This window comes from Aythya marila (genome assembly GCF_965140915.1).
Source record: "Aythya marila genome assembly, chromosome: 2".
NCBI classification, from domain to species: domain Eukaryota; kingdom Metazoa; phylum Chordata; class Aves; order Anseriformes; family Anatidae; genus Aythya; species Aythya marila.
The window spans coordinates 1,461,881-1,480,041 of record NC_139043.1 but is presented as its reverse complement, the minus strand read 5'-3'; the positions used below and the strand labels follow the sequence as shown (position 1 = coordinate 1,480,041).

General features: G+C 49.2%; 1 protein-coding gene across 3 annotated transcripts in view; it reads right to left on the bottom strand.

The window, feature by feature from the left end:
• The window catches only part of SETD2 (SET domain containing 2, histone lysine methyltransferase), a gene marked incomplete at its 5' end in the record, with an annotated part of 50,803 nt that overhangs the window by 28,210 nt on the left and 4,432 nt on the right, over nucleotides 1-18,161 (bottom strand). For 2 of the 3 annotated variants that reach the window (XR_014316943.1, XM_082753685.1), the window contains 7 exons: nucleotides 1,854-1,951; nucleotides 2,258-2,335; nucleotides 3,347-3,470; nucleotides 5,814-5,942; nucleotides 6,859-6,990; nucleotides 8,650-13,094; nucleotides 16,115-16,130. Coding sequence is in view for 2 of the 3 variants with exons in the window: in XM_082753685.1 (XP_082609811.1) it covers nucleotides 1,854-1,951; nucleotides 2,258-2,335; nucleotides 3,347-3,470; nucleotides 5,814-5,942; nucleotides 6,859-6,990; nucleotides 8,650-13,094; nucleotides 16,115-16,130 (5,022 nt within the window). Of the gene's footprint in view, nucleotides 1-1,853; nucleotides 1,952-2,257; nucleotides 2,336-3,346; nucleotides 3,471-5,813; nucleotides 5,943-6,858; nucleotides 6,991-8,649; nucleotides 13,095-16,114; nucleotides 16,190-18,161 lie in introns of those variants that run through there. The other variant, XM_082753684.1, reaches the window with a different exon arrangement.

Below are 18,161 nucleotides of genomic sequence, written 5' to 3'. Positions count from 1 at the left end.
AAGCCATCACATCCCTGTTTTCTCGGGTGTTTTTTTCTGTCTTGGAGTCTCCCTGCAACGCTGCTGCAAAGCAAGGCTGCCCAGACCACAAGGACAGGGCAGCGAACGTGGTTTTTTCACCAGCTGCCCTCAGAAGAAAGGGGACAGAGACTTTCTGCATGCCCAGGTTTTTCGTTCTGGCCACTGAAAATTCAAACAAACCCCTCAATCCTCAAACAGCTGCTGTGATCCTGTCATTTCCACAAGAAACCAAAGCCTGGTACAGTTCCAGGCTCTTCCTAGGTCAAGAACCAAGAACCAGAAAGGTGAAGGTGGGGGTGCTGGGTCTGAACCTCCTGCCCTATTTTGCCATCAACCAAAATCACACATTCCTTAGGAAAAAGGCTTGCATTTTATTGCTCAAAACAAAATAAAGAACGGGCTGAAGGTTCGTGGAAGTAGGAAGATTCAAGTGGAAGACATTTTTTTGCAGAGATTTACAACAATGGACAGCACAAGAGATTTAAGGTGCTTTGTCTTCAGCCAATACGTTTACAAAGCCTCTGTATTTTCTACTTGACATGCCATAAATTTTAAACTATATGTCAAAACTGCTTGGGAGAGTGTGCAGGGTTTTATTTGTTTGTTTTGTTTGTGTTTTTTTTTTTTAGAATCAGAGTGGAGGAAGTTGGCTCTGCAGTACCAATGGTAAATGGAGAAGCCGAACTGTGGGGTCTTGTGTGAAGCAGAAGCTGAGATCAGGAAGGGTACGAACAAGATCAGAGCTAAAAAACTCCCTGGAGACAGAGCCCAGGCGTAACACCAAGCCTAGTGGTTTGGGCGACGCCAAATTAATACAGACACAAATAAAATTATGGCCCTACAGACTGCGTATTGAATAGTGACTTTCCCAGCTTTAGAGACAGCTCTGTGCTGACCTGCCTGGGTACGAGGCACTAACTTCGTGACGTGCAAATTCAGGCTGATGAATCCCACCTAGGGGCTCTAACGAGCTACCAGGCCAAATACTGCCTCATCTTCATAGATCCGTACCTGATTAATGCTTGGAACAGAACACGACATGACAGCGTCTGACATTTTAGCATGAATCCATGTGTAACACAACTACAAATGCATTTCTGAGCCTCTGCTTACAGGAAGAGCCGTGCTGTGGCAGAAAGCAGGATCCAGAAGGAAAAAGGAAGAGGCACTCATTAAACTGCTATATTCGGTAAAGATGCCTAGGGATTATAAATTGGATCCACAATTAATCTCGTAATTGCAGGTCCTTCCACGACTGTCAGATGCTATTTTGTGCTGATCGCTTTGAAGAGAGGGAAATGTTTCACCTGGACGAGCAGTAACAGAAAATATCCAGCTCAAGTGCAGAGAAGGGAGCAAAGCCCAAGCTGCAGCCAGGCAGGAAGAGGAAACGTGCTATCTGCTAGGCTTTTACAGCCCCTGCAAGCTTTGCTAAGTTGTAAAACAGTAATGGGTGGGGAAGAAAGAAGAGACATTATTTAAGAGCATGGCAAAGCCTAGAGCTTGGCCAATTAATAGACAGAAGAAAGAAACAGTCAGGTAATTATCTGGGAAGTTTCCACTGCAGGGAGATGGTATGAAGGGTAAGAAAGAGCCAATAAAGCGAGACTGGAAAATAAATATTAAATAAAACAGAAAATTCCTCTTACAATCTCTTGTTTGTAATGGATGAAAATTTATCCAGGTAATTTTTTATCTAGTTGAATTCCTGCTCATTTACAACCGCTCTGCCAGGTGAGGCTTTCAAACAGTTTTACAGCAGGATTTCTTCACAGTATCAACACTCACAAAACCCACTTGCAGCAGCTTAAGCAGAGAGAGGGGAGACCTACCCGTATCTCTGGAACTGGTAGTCAAACGTCAGCTCCGAACCCGACGGGACGAGTTTGGTGGTGAAAAACCCAACTCTGAGCTGCCCATTCACAGTCCACTAAGGCGAGGAGAAAACAAGATGACAACAATTACTGCAAAAGCCAGGCTTGACTTCTTTTCCCTATTAAATTAGCAAGACTAATCCTTCACAAAGCAAGGGTGATAAGTTTTAAATCTGCTAAGTGAATCAGCTGCACTTGCCCGTTTCAAAGGTTTACATTTGCCTAATGAGATGCTACAACAACACACACAAAAAAAAAAAGACACGAAGATAAAGGAGAAATGCTTGTCACTCTGAGCTTGCCAAGTCGCAGGCCAGGGAAGCTGAGAAGCCAGCAGCAGCAGCTTCGAACCAGCAGTTTACCTTTTGTGTCTCACAGTTTGGTTCACAGCTGTGGTTCATAAAACGGGAGCAGTTTCCTTTCTGGGTAGCGTCTATTATCTAAAAAGGAAAGAAAGAAACAACAAATATGGCAGAACTGCCCCTCCTCCCCGTGCTCTAGGCAGAAATGTTGGGCAGTGTACCCGGGAACGAGGAATGTTTGTGCACAACATGAAGGAGAACTGCACAAGTCACCAACCTTTCCTCCCTCAGCTATCAAAATTGTTTGATTTGGAGAGAATGGATCTTACAGGGATAATAAAAGCCCCCCCCAGAAGAACACTTCACAACCGGTCTGTGGTTCTTAGTTTTCATTCCGAATTAATACAGAGCAATTCAGTGTGGTTGGGATCCTAAATTTTTAATATCGGTTTCTGACCCTCTGATACGTGGCACAACGAGTATCTGGGCTGGTGAAACCGAACGTTTTTGCCACGCAGATTGTGTTTTAATGGGAGATTTGCCTCCTGGATCACTGCACCCTCCCTAACTGGGCAAAATACATCCCTGTGCTCCCTTGGGATCACGTAACAATCCCGTGGCAGCTTCCAAAATCGCTTACGTGGAGGGAAAAGAAAAAAGCACTTGGGTGTATTTTTAGCTCCTTTACTGTAAAGCTACCAAGACCCAAAAAAAAAAAAAAATATCTTCAGAGGAGAGACAAGCAGAATAGGGTATTAAATTTCTATTTATACACCTCGCTCGCAGCAGGCCAGGGCCCACCGCCCAAGGTAAGCGGCGCTGCAGCTCCCTGCATTGCAGCTCCACAGCTCCGTGGGTCTAAAATAGCTGATAAGCTGGAGCAAAGATAAATAATTAAGGACTTCTGGTATCTAAATATTGCAATGACAGTAATTCTGCACGGAGGGAGTCCGCCAGCTAAAAGCGGCCCGGTTTAGCCTATTTCTGTGAGCTGGGGGAGTGAGGAAATTTGGTTTCTTGGGGTTTCTGGAGTGGTTTGTGTTGGAAAAATAACGCCGAGTTCAGGCAGTGTGCTCACACTGAGCCAGGGCTGCAGGCAGGCAGGGTTAAGGCAACACCGAGCAGAGTTTTGGTGGGTTCACCGCTCACCTCATCGTTTTTTAGGGCCATGAAGTAGTAGTGAATGTTCTTGTTGCGGGCATACTCCTTCACACGCGCCTTGAATTCCTTGTGGTCCAGCACTTCCCCGCAGTACTCCAGCACAAAGGTGTTCCTGCAAAGCACACGAGGGAGAAGCATCAACTCCGCTCAGCCGCGAGCAATTAACAGAAAATAATTGCCACTGAGACGAGTCCTTTGGTTAGAGCTACGATCGCACTGCAGCTTTCGTCTCAGGCACTTCAGATTGATTTATTTTTGACACCATGGCACGGCTGTGGTGGGGTAGGAACATCCCAGAGAAAGGCCCGGACGCAAGAACAAAGCTTCCCTTCGAGCAGAACTGGTTCTCTACAAGAATGAGACTTTGTAAGTGATGTAAGAGGAAAATGAGGAGGATTCCCAGAAGGTGCAGGCAGATGGGCTTCCTAAATGGAGATGGAAAGCCTGCCTGCACCTTGCTGATGCGGTGAGTGAAATGAAGGGTCAATAAAAAATAAAACTTTTTACTTTTTAGCCTTAGGAAAGGTGAATCTGGAAGCAGAGATGGAGGAGAAGCACCAATTACCCTGACCCCAACACAGCAACGGGCCAGCTCAACCCTCAGCCACTGCACTCCTTGCCATTTCCACGGCATGCTCCAGTCTGCTATAAAAAATTGTTGGGTTTTCCTGCTGCCCGTCCCAAGTTTCCTTGTTTAGTATCTGCCTGAACCCATCGCCTCTTTCCTTGTGTCCATCCTATTTCCATCCCGGCCTGGAGAATCAGAAAATGGTTTGGATGGGAAGGGACCACGGTGGCCTCGCAGCCCTTCCCCTCCAGCACTCGTTTATTAATTACGTCCACCTTCTCCCATCTCCCTGTTCACCAAAAAAAGCGGTTTTCCACCCAAAGAGACAGGGATGACCTCCAGGAGAAGGTTGTCTCCTCCCAGGAGGAGTTTTTGCATAAGCAAGGAGGAGTTTTCTGCATAAGCAGAATTGTCTCCAGTGCCTCTTAGATAACTTGGCATTCCCCTAAAGCAGCCAAATCTCCCCTCTGAATTAGCCTCGGGTGTTTGATGTAGCACTGAAAGATGCTGCTGTAAGACCTACAGCATACTTAGTGTCAGAACCCATCGCTGGATTCCTCAACACAAATCTTTGTCTTCCACAGAAGCAAAAAAAAAAAAAAAAATCAGTTTCCACGGAAACTCACTGAAATACCCCGAGTTAGAGAAAATCTTTGCACAATTAAATTCCAGGCAGATAGACTTCAAGCTCGCAGCCTCTCTCATGCACTTGAGACTGAGCAGACTCCCCGTGCCCATCCCGCAGCCTTTTGAAATGTAAATCACAGCGCCTGGTGAAACTCCCAGCAAGGCACGCCACCAATTTATCCTCCAAAGCCTTTTGTTGTTCATCTGCAGAGCTTCACAGCTGACTCCTGCAGGCCCTGCAAGGATCCGAGAGGGGACCCAGACCCGGATGACACGCACGACAAATGATGCTGTCTGAACCTGGGGTAAAAAAACCATCCAGATGTCCCGCAGCCCTGTAAGAGCACCGCTCCTCATGCAGCCACTCTCCCGTGGCAAAGCCTCTACGCTCCCACCAAGCCCCTAGATTTGCCTCCTGTTTGTCCTGCTCCTCCCTGCTGCACCTTTGTGCTTCAGCCCCAAGCTGTTCCTTGAAACCATGCAGTCCTACTTCTTCTCTCGAGGAATTAAAGCTCTTTTTCTTCTCGTGATTATGAGGACAACTGGTGTGGCAGAAGGCTCCCAGCAACTCCTTGGTCTATCCAACACTGACACCCATCCTGCTGCCACCCCAGGAGGAGGCCGATGGGTTCAAGAGCAGGGCAACACTTGTGTTCACGTCCAACCAGCTCCTCTGTGCACCAAGGCATTGATCCAGGTGCAAAAAATGCAAGAAATACCCAAGTTTAGCTAAATAGAGATGAGTCAAAAGCAGACTTGGGTCTGCAGGCATCACTGATGTAGAACCAGCACTCCGAAGCACAGCAGTTGGCTAACGACAGGCTAACGGGGGAGGAAGGAGCCCCACAGGTTCTCCGTGCAGTGCAGCCAGGAGGAGGAAGACTCCAGAAGAGGAAAAGCTCCACAGAGGTGGGAAGAGAAAAAGAACAGACTCTCCTCTGAAGCGGTGGGCCGGAGCCAAACACGGAGAGGAGGGAACACAGATTAAACACAAGAGGAAGCTAGAGGCACGTCTGCCAGAAAGCCTGCTGGGAACAGGTTGGTGGACGAGGGGAAAACCCCATCTAATACTCAGTTAGGGTACGTACATGCAGGTAACTGCTGGGAACACACGACAGCGAGCAAGGACAGCACAGAAAACTGGAGGAAATGCAGCACATCTCCTAACAGCGGCGAAGCTAAGAAACTGCAAGCACGTTATTTTCCGCTCGCGAGGGAGTAACACAGCACAGCTACGTCATTCGAAGAGCAAAGTCTTACGATGGGAGATCTTTGGCAGCTCTGAGTCCCCAACCTTTCTTCTCAGTGAGGATCACTTCAACATCTGCATGCTGTTTCTTCTGGAAGCGCCTGTTGGAACAGTAGTCGCCGTTTGGGCACCTGGAAGAACTAAGGGAAGGAAATGGAACAAATCAATTCCCAGCAGGACGACAGCGGCAACAGAAACAGCTCAGATGGGGAAGAGATACTGAGGAGCCATAATAAATTCAGTGTAAAACTTTCAAATGTGTTTTGCTATAAAAAGCATAACCATCTGACTGTCAACATGCAAATGCAGACAATTTATTTCTGGAAAGAAGATAAAAAAACATTTTCAATCCAAATGCTACTGCACTCGCACGTCGTATAATCCAAATGGGCTGAAGTGGCCAATTCTCTCCACGTTTTTATGGGTTCTTCCCCTGAGATCTCTCCCTTCCCTACATCTGCTGCCTGGGCTAAATTAAAACCAAAGGGCAATGCTTCTGCCACGTAATTCCTTTCCTTCCACCCCAGCTGGTAATGATCCGCATGCCAGGGTGTCAATCCCTTGCTGTGACCATCAGTCCCAGCCACATGCACCTAGCCCTGCCTCCTGCTCATGCCAAGCCAGGTTCCTTGGCCTCCAAACCTCTTCCAGGAGAGGAGGAGACAAGAGCAGAAGGCTGGTAGGGCTCTGGGGAGAGCAGGGACATCAAAGGAGAAGCGAAAGGAGATGAGGATCTCACACAGAGCTACATCTGCATTTCTCACTCTCTCCCTTCAACCACGTTTACGACAGAGCAGAATTAAACCTCACGAGCAGAGGACTCCAGGCCTTTGCAGTCAGTTTTTAGCAGGAGGTTACTGAGGAAGGCACTGGCTTAGAAGATCTAAGGTCAGATCTAAACGCTGGTACGTGGGCTCTGATGCCCAATCCACAGCAGCCACTGGAAATGGGAGCGTGAAGACAACTTGCTGCCAACGACCAGAAAGGTTTGAACACTTTTAGGGGCTCCCCACTCATCCCACGTACAACGGTGGCCACTCAAGAAGCAGGACTCACCACTCGATCATGAGCAGGCGGTTGAGACAGTCTTCTCCACAAGCGACCTCCCCCTGAGCTCGTTCCTCCTTGGAGAGAGGAGGGCACTCGCACAGCATCCGCTTGATGTCCCGGTGAGATTTGTTCTTCTTTCTGCGGAAGACAAGTCATTGAAACACAGCTGAGGTAGTTGTGTGCACCCACGTACGTACCTGCACACAGAGGCAGGACTAAAAACCCTTTATTTCGTCATACCAGTAAAGAAGCCCATTTTGAGAAAAGTCTAGATTTTACAGCTAAAAGACTTCTCACCACATAGTACAAGTAAAAAGGTTTAAATTAAGAGGATAAAAGGCTTTGATTGGCCTCTTTTGAAATCCTATATTCTGTAATCGGACGTAATGCTCCGGAGACAATCTCCAGAGCTCCCTCCAAGCTCAGCTATCCTGCAGTGCTCCGTTTGGTTTCGCCGATTCAAAGGCCAGGAGAAAACCTATGTTCTAAAATATTAGCACATAAAACGTTAGCGAGCACGTGTATCGTTTTTAAAAAGCATTCTTTTAAAAAAGTAATTAATTGAAGGGTTTAGCTACTTAAACCTCTGCTTTACTGTCAAGTAAGATGATTTAAAAAAAAAAAAACATACGAAAACTGGAGTTAGAGCAAAGGTAGGGCACCAAAGGCATCTACTAAGTGATATTTTAGTTGCCATAAGATAATTAGGAAGGGAAATGCTTTGGAGTGAGGATCCCAGCAAGACAAAAAAAAAAGGCGTAAGAAAAAAAAAAAAAAAAACTTGGGTTGAAATAAACAGCAAGTTTTGTCTACACGTAAGTGGTCTATATTCAGGCTCTGAATTAAGAATTATGTTTTTTATATAAATGTGTTAAAGCATTTTGGCGAACAACACAGTTCAGAGCAGCCAAATGAAGCAACAAACACTTGAGTATCAAGACCCGCTACAAAAAACCCAGCGCGTGTGTAAATCCACACGCGTGGAGCTCCCCCGCACCGCTGCCGTGCCCTCGCTGCAGAAGGGTTTGGTGTTTGTTTGGGTGCTTGAAAAACAGCCCTGCTTTATTCTGCCTCAGACTATGAGAGGGAGGCTTCCCGAGGTGAGAAAGGAGCTTTAACAGGCATGTATGATGAGCAAGCCTTACCCCAGGCTGCCCAAGGACTGGTTACAAACTGGTACAGAGCTCCATTAAAGCAGGATTTAATATTTTTGGGCAAGGCTGAAGGTTGTTGAGCTCTGAAGCAACACACTTGCTGAAGCTCAAAGCTCATAAACAGATTATTTTTTTTCAAGGGACCACATCCTGGTCAATATTCCCATGCAGAAGGGCTCATCAATCAGCAGCTCACTTCTGGTATTTCAAATTGCAGCTGTTAGAGTTAAAATAACTTGTTTGAGACGATAAATGATTACGTGCAAGCACCCAAAGCCTTTGAAAACACCCAATGTGTGTCCAGGACTTTTCCCATGCCCAGATTTCCCTTTGTCTTGAGGGTTGTCCTTTGGGGACCCTGAACAAACGAGATCTGACAAGCCCGGGGGTGATGCTGCTGCACTGCTCTGGGCTCTACTGCAGCCCCACCACTGGGAGGGGGGGTCATATGAATGGTGGACAGCAGAAAACACAGAAAAAAAAAAAAAAGGAAGAAAAAAATCAAAAAAAAAGCTATCACAGAATCAAATACAAGTTGAAATCTAGAAGTAAAAAAAATAAAATTAAAGAAAATTTTAAAATTTTCAAAGTAAATTGAAAAAGTAGAAGTAAAAAAAAATAAAATTAAAGAAAACTCAGTTACCTTTCCGTCAAGTACACGTTTTCCTCAATCAGGTCAAAGTAACAGGGCATTTTGCCTTGCTTGGCAAACTCCTTCCAGCGCTGCGGGTCTCGGAAGTCGTCCATGATGCACAAGCGACCGACCATGGAGGAGTCCTGCGGTGCCGCCTCCGCTTGCTCCCCCTCTGCCTTTACCTTCTTCCTCTCCCTCGAGTCGCCATCGCTCTCAGAGTCACTCTCCAACTCCTGGCGCCTTTTTTTTGGCGGCCCTCGCTCCTTCACGTCGTTTTTTTCCAAAGCCTTCACCTCCTCCTTCTTCTCCCCGGCGGACCCCGGCTCCTTGGTGGAATTGCTGCTGATCTCGTGGGCTTGCACAGAACCTGCCTCTTTCTGCTCAGGAGCGTGGAATTTACTCGGGGAGCTGGCAAAACGAGCCTTGCACTCATCATCCCAGCGGTCATCCTCCTCGTACTCCTCGTGATCCTCCGTTAGAGAATCCGGCACTTGCCCTTGAATCCGTTCGTAATTAATTCCAGACGGCCTGCTAGCAGACCTCGCGTCCCAATAACCGTTGCCTTGCCAGTAGTTCTGAGAGCCGCTGTAGGCTCCCGAACCTGGCTGGTAAACGTAGCCTGAGTAGACCCCGAAGCTGCTATCCGGCTGCTGGTAGGTGCTACTGGGCTTCTCCGGCTGGGAGAAATCCCAGCCCAAACCACCCAAATCCTCCGCTGTATGAAAACCGTCCACTTTGGAGAACTCCCCGAGGCCAGACTGATTAAGCCCACCCTTCCCCTGCCTGCTGTCCGGCTGGGAAGCGTTGGCCTGGTGTCGAGAGTTATCGGCGCTTTCCAAGCTCTCGGGCAGACAAAATGGCCGCTCCTCCTGCAGGCCAACAGGTCTACCCGCGGACACCAGCTCCTTCAGCCTCTCGTCCGGGTTGGGTTTGCCATCAGAATCCGCCGCCAGATCTGCCTGACTCGTGCTGTCAACGCCGTCGCTCTGAGGCTGGCAAGCGTCTGGACGAAGCTCTTCGGGCTCCTTCCTGCTGAGCTCGGTGGAGGAGGCCGGGCTCTTCTCCATGCCCCGAGGGGAGCACCTGCTCTCTGCCTGCGGGCCGTTTTTACTCGCCATATTCTCCGGCCTCTCTTCGTAGTAAGGCCGGCTGGGCTCCGGCCTCTCGTCGTCCCAGTGGTCCGAGTAGCGCCGGTTGCCTTGGCTGCTCCGCGAGGAGCACGGGCTGCTCTCCTCCATGGCGATGGTGGAGTTCTTGGGGACGACCACAACCGACTGGAGCCGTTTCCGCGGCACGCCGTCGTCGGAATCGGAATCCTCCGTCTCGCTGTCGTCGCTGCCCGCCTCGCTGTCGCTCTCGGCCGTGTCCGAGTAATCGTCATGGCGAGCAGGAACAAAATCGGAGGCGCCGCCGCTGCTGTCACACGTCGGGGCCTGCGTTAGGGTTTCCGTTTCTTCGGCGGTGACCACAACGTCGCAAGATGGAAACAAAGCGTCTGGAAAAGCCGACGCCACCAAGGGCCCGTTCCCGGCGTCCTCAACTGAGGTGCCGAGGCCTTGCTCTTTCAGGTCATCAGACCCAAGTCCCTCGGTAGAAACCGCGCTTTCTTCCACCGCGACCTCTCTGCTGCGGTGCTCCAGCGGCACTTCGGAGTAATACGAATGCTCGTCCTTGAACGACAGCTTGCCTTTCGCCAAAGGAAGGTCGACGTGCCGGGTGTCCACCTCCAGCATCTCCTCAGCTTCCACATGGTGTGCTGGCCTCTCGCATTGGCTTGGCGGGGCCCTGTCCCACTTGGAGGGGACGTTGCCCTCGGGATGCTGCGCGACCACGGGATTGTCCAACCTGATTCGGGGGGAATAGCCGTCCTGGGAGGAATCCCTGCTCGAGCTGTCCACAGCTAGGCTCGTTTTATGGGCATGGTTCATATGATACTGATCGTCTTCACAGGCGGACTTGGAATTTTGATCCTCTGGGCTTTCATAGTCGCACGTCACCGTCTGCGGTTCGACGTGCACGTCCAGAAACGCCTCAGAGGTAACTTTTAGCTCTGCTGGTTCTGCTTCGATTTCAACCTCCGAATGGTACAAAGAAGGGGTAGCATCATCGGAAATGTAGCAAAAAACTGATTCTTTGGTTTTGTCGCATGGAGTCGCCTGATCATCCAGCTTCTTAATTAACGTTTTAGAGTGATCTACATTCACGACTGGCAAAGGCATAGCTTCGCATTGCTGCTCTGGGACCGGAGCCTCCGTTTCCTTAAACAGGCTGCTACACTCGCTGGACTGCACACGAGAATCGCCTAGCTCGTGCTCTTTAGAGGCATACGTGCTCTCAAATCCATTCGATGGCAATGGATATGACTTACTCGTCTTTACAATGGGTGACACTTCCGACCTACACAGGCTATCGTCAGAAGACGCTGCGACATCCTCTGTTTTGGAGGCACTGAGAGTTGCCAAGTCATCAGACCTACCCTCTGGGGACCCATTTATATTCATTTCCATAGGGAAACACGTTCTTAACTGCTCGTGCTTTACCTTTACTAAAGTCTCTTGCTCCTTAACACTGTCATGGCATTCATTTCCTGCAAGTTCCTCAGACCTTGAATGAGGAAAACCAGCTTTTGATTCATCTGTCTTTTTAAAAGTGGGTGAATCATTTAACTGATTTAATGGAGAAAGTGTCTTTTCCCTTTCAAATCTTTTTGCAATGGACACTCGGATCTCATTGCTTTTTAGACAAGAGGTCTCTAAATCTAGAGAATTAGACTGCTGCTTTATTTCTTCAACCGATTCTGTACAACAGAAAGAACTTTTAAATTTATCAGGCTTTGGCGCAGGGGTCTTTGAAGGGGTGGACTTATAACGGGAGGAATTCACATTACTGTCAGGCTTAGAATGGGATGTCCCCTTTCGATACCCGAGCTCATTAAGGGGAGAGCACCTTTTGGTTACTTCACTTTCTGAAGTCCGTTTTGAATCTCTATCTGCTTTTGAAGAAGACTTTCCTCTCCTCTCCATGTCACCATGAGATGACTCTATTTTGCTGTCCCTGTCCGACTTAGAGTAAGAAGTCCTTGAATCTCTGTACGAAGAGGAGTGGGACGACGTGCGCCTCGAGTCGCTAGATCTGGAATGTGTCCTCCTGTACTCGTCTTCCGAATCAGAGCTCTCCCTCGCCCTCGAATCCGCGTACGAACGAGAGTATCTTGTCCTTTCTCTGTAAGGGGAGCTCCGGTGGTATCTGCGGTCGGACTCGTAGTAATGCGAGCGCTCCGACCTCGAGTACGAAGAGCTGGTTCGGGAGCCCCGATCGGACCGGGAACGAGAATGAGACCGGCTTCGCCGTCTGTCCCTGTCTGACCTCGACCGGGACGACGAGTACCGCGAATCTCGCTCCGACTTGGAATAGCTAGAGTACTTCTCATCTCTGTCCGACTTGGAGCGCGAGGAGGACTTCACCAGATCTTCTCCCCTGAGCAACGCAGAGCTTTTCCTGGGATCTCTCTCTTTTTCCGCACTGGATATCTTCAGTTCGTGCGAGCGCTGGCTGGAAGAAGTCCTCACAGAGTCTTCGTCAGACTCGGAGCCCAGCAACGCGCCGTCGGACTGGGAGAACTTCCTCTTCGAACCCTGTTTCCTAGAGCACAGAGAAGCACCCTTCGAGCTGTCTGACACCTCGTCGTCTTTCCCAATATGGGAATCTTCCTTCTGTGGAGTTATTTCCACCTGCTCGGCCGTGTGTAGGGTTACGTGCTCTTCCAAACCGTGCGATACTGCATCCTGCTTGACGTCCTGCTCCAAAGCCTCCTTCGGCACCACGCGACACGGCTCCTTCGAAGCCGGGACTTCTGCTTCTACAGGCGGCGACAGCAGCAGCGTTGACATGAGCGTTACGGGCAGTTGTGGCAAGGCTGCTGCTGCGGGAACTGGCATGGATGCTGCTGGTGATGCTGTTGGAGGAGGTGGAGGAGGCGGTGGCGGTGTCGACGGGAAGTCCGCGGCCGCTGCCACCGGTTCCGTTACCGGTGCCAGAGCCGACGGCGGCAACGTCGCTGCTGCAGCTGGTGGCGGTGGTTTGGTAGTGACGCTAAGTAAATGTTTCTTAAAATGGATCTTCCCCAGTTCTACCTTCGGTTTTGGAGGCGAGGACTCCTCAGCTGAACCAGCAGCATCCCCAAGGTCCATTTTAATTTTGGGGTTAAAGTCAGTCTGAAGGGGTACTGCTGGGGAGTTCTGAGTTTCATTTTGTTTCTCGTTTCCGAGACCGGTCAGAAATCTGTTCGGTAAGGTTTTCTTGGTTAAACTAAAGCTGAAAGACACTTTTTGTCTTCCCTGCTCCTCAAGGTTAACCTTTGTTTTGGTGCCTTTGGGCAAAAAGCGACTAGAAGCAACACCTTTGAACACTGGGCCTTTGATAAAGCCAGCTTTCTGCACGGTTTCAGTCTTGCTCTGGAAAAGACAAAAAAAAAAAAAAAAAAGGCTGTTAGAAGAAGGTTTTTTTTTTAAAAAAAACAACTCTGTTCTACAGGAGCACTGAGCAATTTTCTTCTACCTGGTGAATTTTTTATGATTATAAAATAGAAATTGATATCCTGGGCTGAAGTCTGGGACAGCGCAGCCACGCTGCTTTTCTGAGCCTGCCTCTCTTTTGATCAAAATCAATTATCTGCTCATTTCGAGTCTCGAACAGTACCTCCTCTGGGATTCAGGCTGAGGCTTTTTAACTGACTTATTAATAACCAAGCTGAAAGTTCTTTTTTAATTCTTATTAAAAAAAAAAGAAGGGGTTCAACACACTAAGTTAATCGAAGAGAGAGCGCTACTTTATTTGTTCTGTTTCTATGGTCTCACACCACCAAACACCCTGCACTTTTAAGCCTTAGGTGTGTTTGCTTTCACACCCTGGCAGACTGCACCTGGATGCGTTTGGTTTCGGGGTGAGGCAGGCTACCAAGAGCTACAGCCACAGCTTCAGGCCCCGTCCTTTCCCACGTGCTGCTTTATCTCGGGCATTCATCCCCGAGATATTCAACCCCGACAAGTCTCGGGCTAACAAACAGGTCAACACAGAGTAAAGAACCTCTCACCTTACAGAACGCAGTTATCAAAGCCCAAGATTAGCAGCTTTCAGAGCAAAAAGCAGAGCGTGTTTATTTGCCTTGGCGTTTGTCCACCTATTTTAAAGCTCCGGGCTTGTCCCCGCAGAAGCTCTATCACCATCCACCGCAGCGGAACGAGAGCACGATCCCCAAAGACGAATGCTGTCACGCTGTGCTAAAGGGCTGCTCCTCTCCATCTCCCTCATCCCCATAAATCCAAACTGCATTATTCTAATCACACTCTGGGCGAGGAGCATGACTCCAATGCAAACAGTCCTAGCAGTCGGAACACCGTACACGGCGAGGTTTCCCTCCCGTAACTACTGCATGAACACATCGCTGGCAGCAGCAGAGGTTTCCTGCTGCCCACGGTGACTTACGATGTGCTTAGTTATCCTTTAACTTCTGTAACACAACGCACAGCTGCTAAGGCTAAAGGCACCACGGTAAATTATTAAGGAGGGTGGTGGAACGGAAGCCCCATCCCATTTTGCTTGCATGCCTAGGTGTAATTTAAACAAATATAACCTCATATCCGACGAAACACGTGGGTTTACTATTTTCATTGTGTGAACCACATCACGGCCTCCATATGACTTCGTCTTGGCTACCCAGCCTAGCACCATGCACGCCTTGGGGGCAAAAAGCTGACTCCTTTACAACTGGTGCCACCTCACGGGTGCTCTGAAACGAGCTCGGATGCTGAAAGGGCCTCTTTTCTTGAAAAGAGGCACGTCCACGTGCTTGTCTTCCTCACCAACACTGTCCCACACTCATCTCTAGAAAGGCTGCTGAAAATACTGTTTTCAAAGGGATGAACACGTTAGAAATTATCTATTTTTTGAACCTAGAACACAGACTAATCCACAAGTGCACACAACCAAATTCACGAAGCATAAAGGACAAAACCAAGAGTTCAGCCCACTCAGTTGGAGTTTCTACGTGTCTGAACGCTACCGAGACCGTCCTCCGAGAGCAAGGGAACATCATTTTGTGAGTTTGTCGGGTCACTTCTTCTCCTTCTGTGACCAGAAATCGACACCTTTCTACCCTGACCTGGGCATATGCATTAGAAGAACCTAAGTGTAAGAAATCAGGTTCCTATCTTCACACATATCCAGATGTCTAAGGGAAAAAGTCTCCACAAATCTGAATCCAAACTGTTATCATGGACTGGATTCACCTGTTATATCAATTATACACTATATAAATATATATAAATGTAAAAAATCACAGTAAATACAGGGCATCAGCATTCTGGAGTTGTCTTAGTAGAACTTTGCTGAAATTATTCATGTCCAAAATTCAGTTACGGAAATCTATGCCAGTTGTTTTGATTACAACCTTTCTATCTCTAAGCACAACAGAGCTGAAATCTGAGCTCGCACACGAATAACAGGGTTTGGATCCAGCCACCTTTGCACAAAACGCAGGACTGGAGGGAAGAAAATGAGCTGTAGAGCTTCATTCCGCTGCTTTTCATATCTCTTCAGCAGAGATCACGCATCTCAGAACAAATGTTTCAACCTCACATGCTCACCCTTCCAGGGATATTTTTTTCTCCTTAAATAGCACCAAGTTTAAAAAACATGCCTTACATAAATGTAAAATACATTCCACAGGTAGCTTTTGAAATTTAAGAGGGAGCAATTACTGGCAGAGTAGTGGAAAAGTTCTCCTGCCTTTCATGTTTCACAGACAGCAAACGCTCCCCAGCACGCTGCTGTGGGCGTAGTGCAGCGGGGGAAGGCGGCAGGAGCTCGCTCTGCGTACTCCACGGAGATGAATGACTGCTGAGGAACGACTGAAGCAGCACGAGGCAGTGCCCCTGCAGCTCTCCAGCAGCTGGGAAGGCAGGAGCACGCACAGCACGTTCAGCCAGAGCAGACGTGGTCCTGAAGCATCAAAAATTATTAGCAGCGGTCTTTCCCTCAGCTGGGGTGTCATAAAACGTTCCAGTCCCGGAAAGTTTCCTCCTTTCCCCACACATTAATGCAGCAGAAGGCTTCGTTTTCCATGGATGAAGTCCTTAAATATTCATCTTGTCGTGGTGCAGAGAGCAGAACCTACCTAAAGCAGTGACTCAGAGGCACCACCGCGCTCTGCTGCCCGCGGCCACGAGCAAAGAGATGCAGAGGTGGCTCTGAGGGAGCTCCCTTCCCCTCCAGACCTGACCATTGACCTGAAAACACCCCAAAACACCAGGATAAAACATGAAGGTGTCTCTCGTCCCTGTCCAAGCAGGCAGGGTTGGGTTTTGCCCTTTGGTTTATCAGGCCCCAAGGCTCAGGAAATCCCTAACTCCGAACAACCACGCTGGGCTAAAGTCTATTTCAGGAGTGCCATAAGAAAGGAATTAATTTTACTCACCTCATTTTCTTCTTCTCTATTGCAATCCAGCCGGGAAAACATGCAAAAGAAAACACAGAAGGAAGGGGTGAACATCAGGCAGAACCACAAAACTCACCCTTAGACCTCTGCCACCCCAAGCGTGGCCGCGCCAGCCTGCGCCCAGCCCACCGGCAGCTTCGGAGGGCACCTCGGGGATCTGAACATGGACAATTCTGCAAGGAAATTTGCTTTTCCAGAGCAAATCTCCCAAAACCAAGCATCCTGAAGGATGCTGACGGCCGGCAAGCCAGCCAGGATCCTGCCTCAACAGCCGAGCAGCTCCTCCGTGAGCGAGGAGGACGAACCGCGCTGCTCCGGTCTCGCCGTGCCCGACACCTGGAGAGCCTCAGGAAATATTTTGGCCCCTTGATGGAAACTACAAGAAGGGATGCAGAGGTTTCAGGCACGTTTCTGCAGCGACAGCACGGAACCAACTGGGTATTTCCCCATTTGAGCAATCAGCAACGGAGAATTAGGAGCAACCGGCTCGAAAGCCCGATCGCCAGCAGTAAAAATACGGCAGAGGCTCGGGTCCGGCTGATAAAGCTTATTAACGGGGTATAAATCACCCCGAGAGCAGCAATAACAGGGCTTGTGTTTATTGAGGAAACACGACCCGGCAGCTTGAGCAAGCCGTGGATACACAAAGGGCACCACAGGTGATTTAATGGGGTTGGGAACGCCGGTAATTCAGCGCCGTGCCGACAGGGCGGCCGGAAGCCTTTAGGAACAGCATTTCGGCACGAATTGCTGCCCAAAAGGAGCAAACCCTTTTTAGGATCTCAAAAAGTAGAGTCCCAGACTTGCCCAAAACGCACGGCCATCGGGAAGGAGGAGTTAAAAGCTCAAAAGCGAGCACTGGAGGGGGTGAGAACAGCACCAAGGTCAAGCACGGCCGAGACCCAACCCCAAAACGTTCACACCGGTAACCAGATGCAATCAATAATCAGGTCCCGGGCGCAGCTCTCAGCCACGGAGATTTCCTCGAGAGCATCCAGCAGCCACTTTTAGGCAAACCAGAATTATTTTTTTTCCCCCTCTGTATCGCCGGGAAGGGGTTTCCGAGAGGAGCAGCCAGGAGGCAGCCGGGGCCGCAGCCTCTTCCTTTCTGCCCCAGCCTCGAACACAAAAATCGGGTTGCCAAAATGAGGCAAGGCGCCGGGAACGCTTTGCCAAAATTCCTCCCACGCCGGGCTGGGAGTCACACGGGTTTTCCACGATAGGAGAGAGAGAGAGAGGAAGCGAAGCAGGATTGTCCCCGAGCCGGGGACACCGTCCCAGCACCCAGCTCTTTGCTATCCTCAGGCACGTAAAACAAATCGTTGTTAAAATTAGCAACGGGCTCGGGCTTCTACCGGCGTTTTTCTGCGAATTTCAAGAGGAAGGGCTGGCGAAAACCCGAAATAAAACGCAACGGATGGGTCTGCAAACACACCACGAACCCGCACTGCTCCCGGAGCGAGGAAATCCCAAATTCCCCACGCCCTGCACACGGTTTACACCTCCCCAGCTCGTCCTGGGCACAATAATAAGAAAAATACAGGTGTATTTTTCCTCCCCAGGCTCAGCATCCCTTAGAGATTCATCGGTGTGAATGAGACTTTTCTCCTTTGTAGACTTCTCTCCTTTTCCAGGCGGAACCCACAGCCCAAGCTCGGCTTTGTGGGGCTTTGTGGGCTTTGCTTATGCTAAAAAAGCCAGCAAACAGCACGCCCTCGGGCTCCTGGAGCCTAAATGCCAAACCTGGCATGCATCAGGGCAAAAGTGGGGGCTGAGCAGAGCCTCATCTCCCCTAGCTCCTTTTCTTTTTTTATTTTCTGCAAGCCTGCAACTCTTTTTATCTAAGACCTGCAGGGCTAACGACTCTGCCAGAGGGGAAAAAAAAAAAAAAAGCCTCAGCCTGGCATTATGCAGGCATTAGCACAGGTCCATCTGAAAGCCTCGCTGCTACCTGGGCAGCAATCGCCTCCTTTTCTTAGGGAAACCGAGGGCAAAAGCCAAAAATCCCAGAGGAAATGGCAGCCTG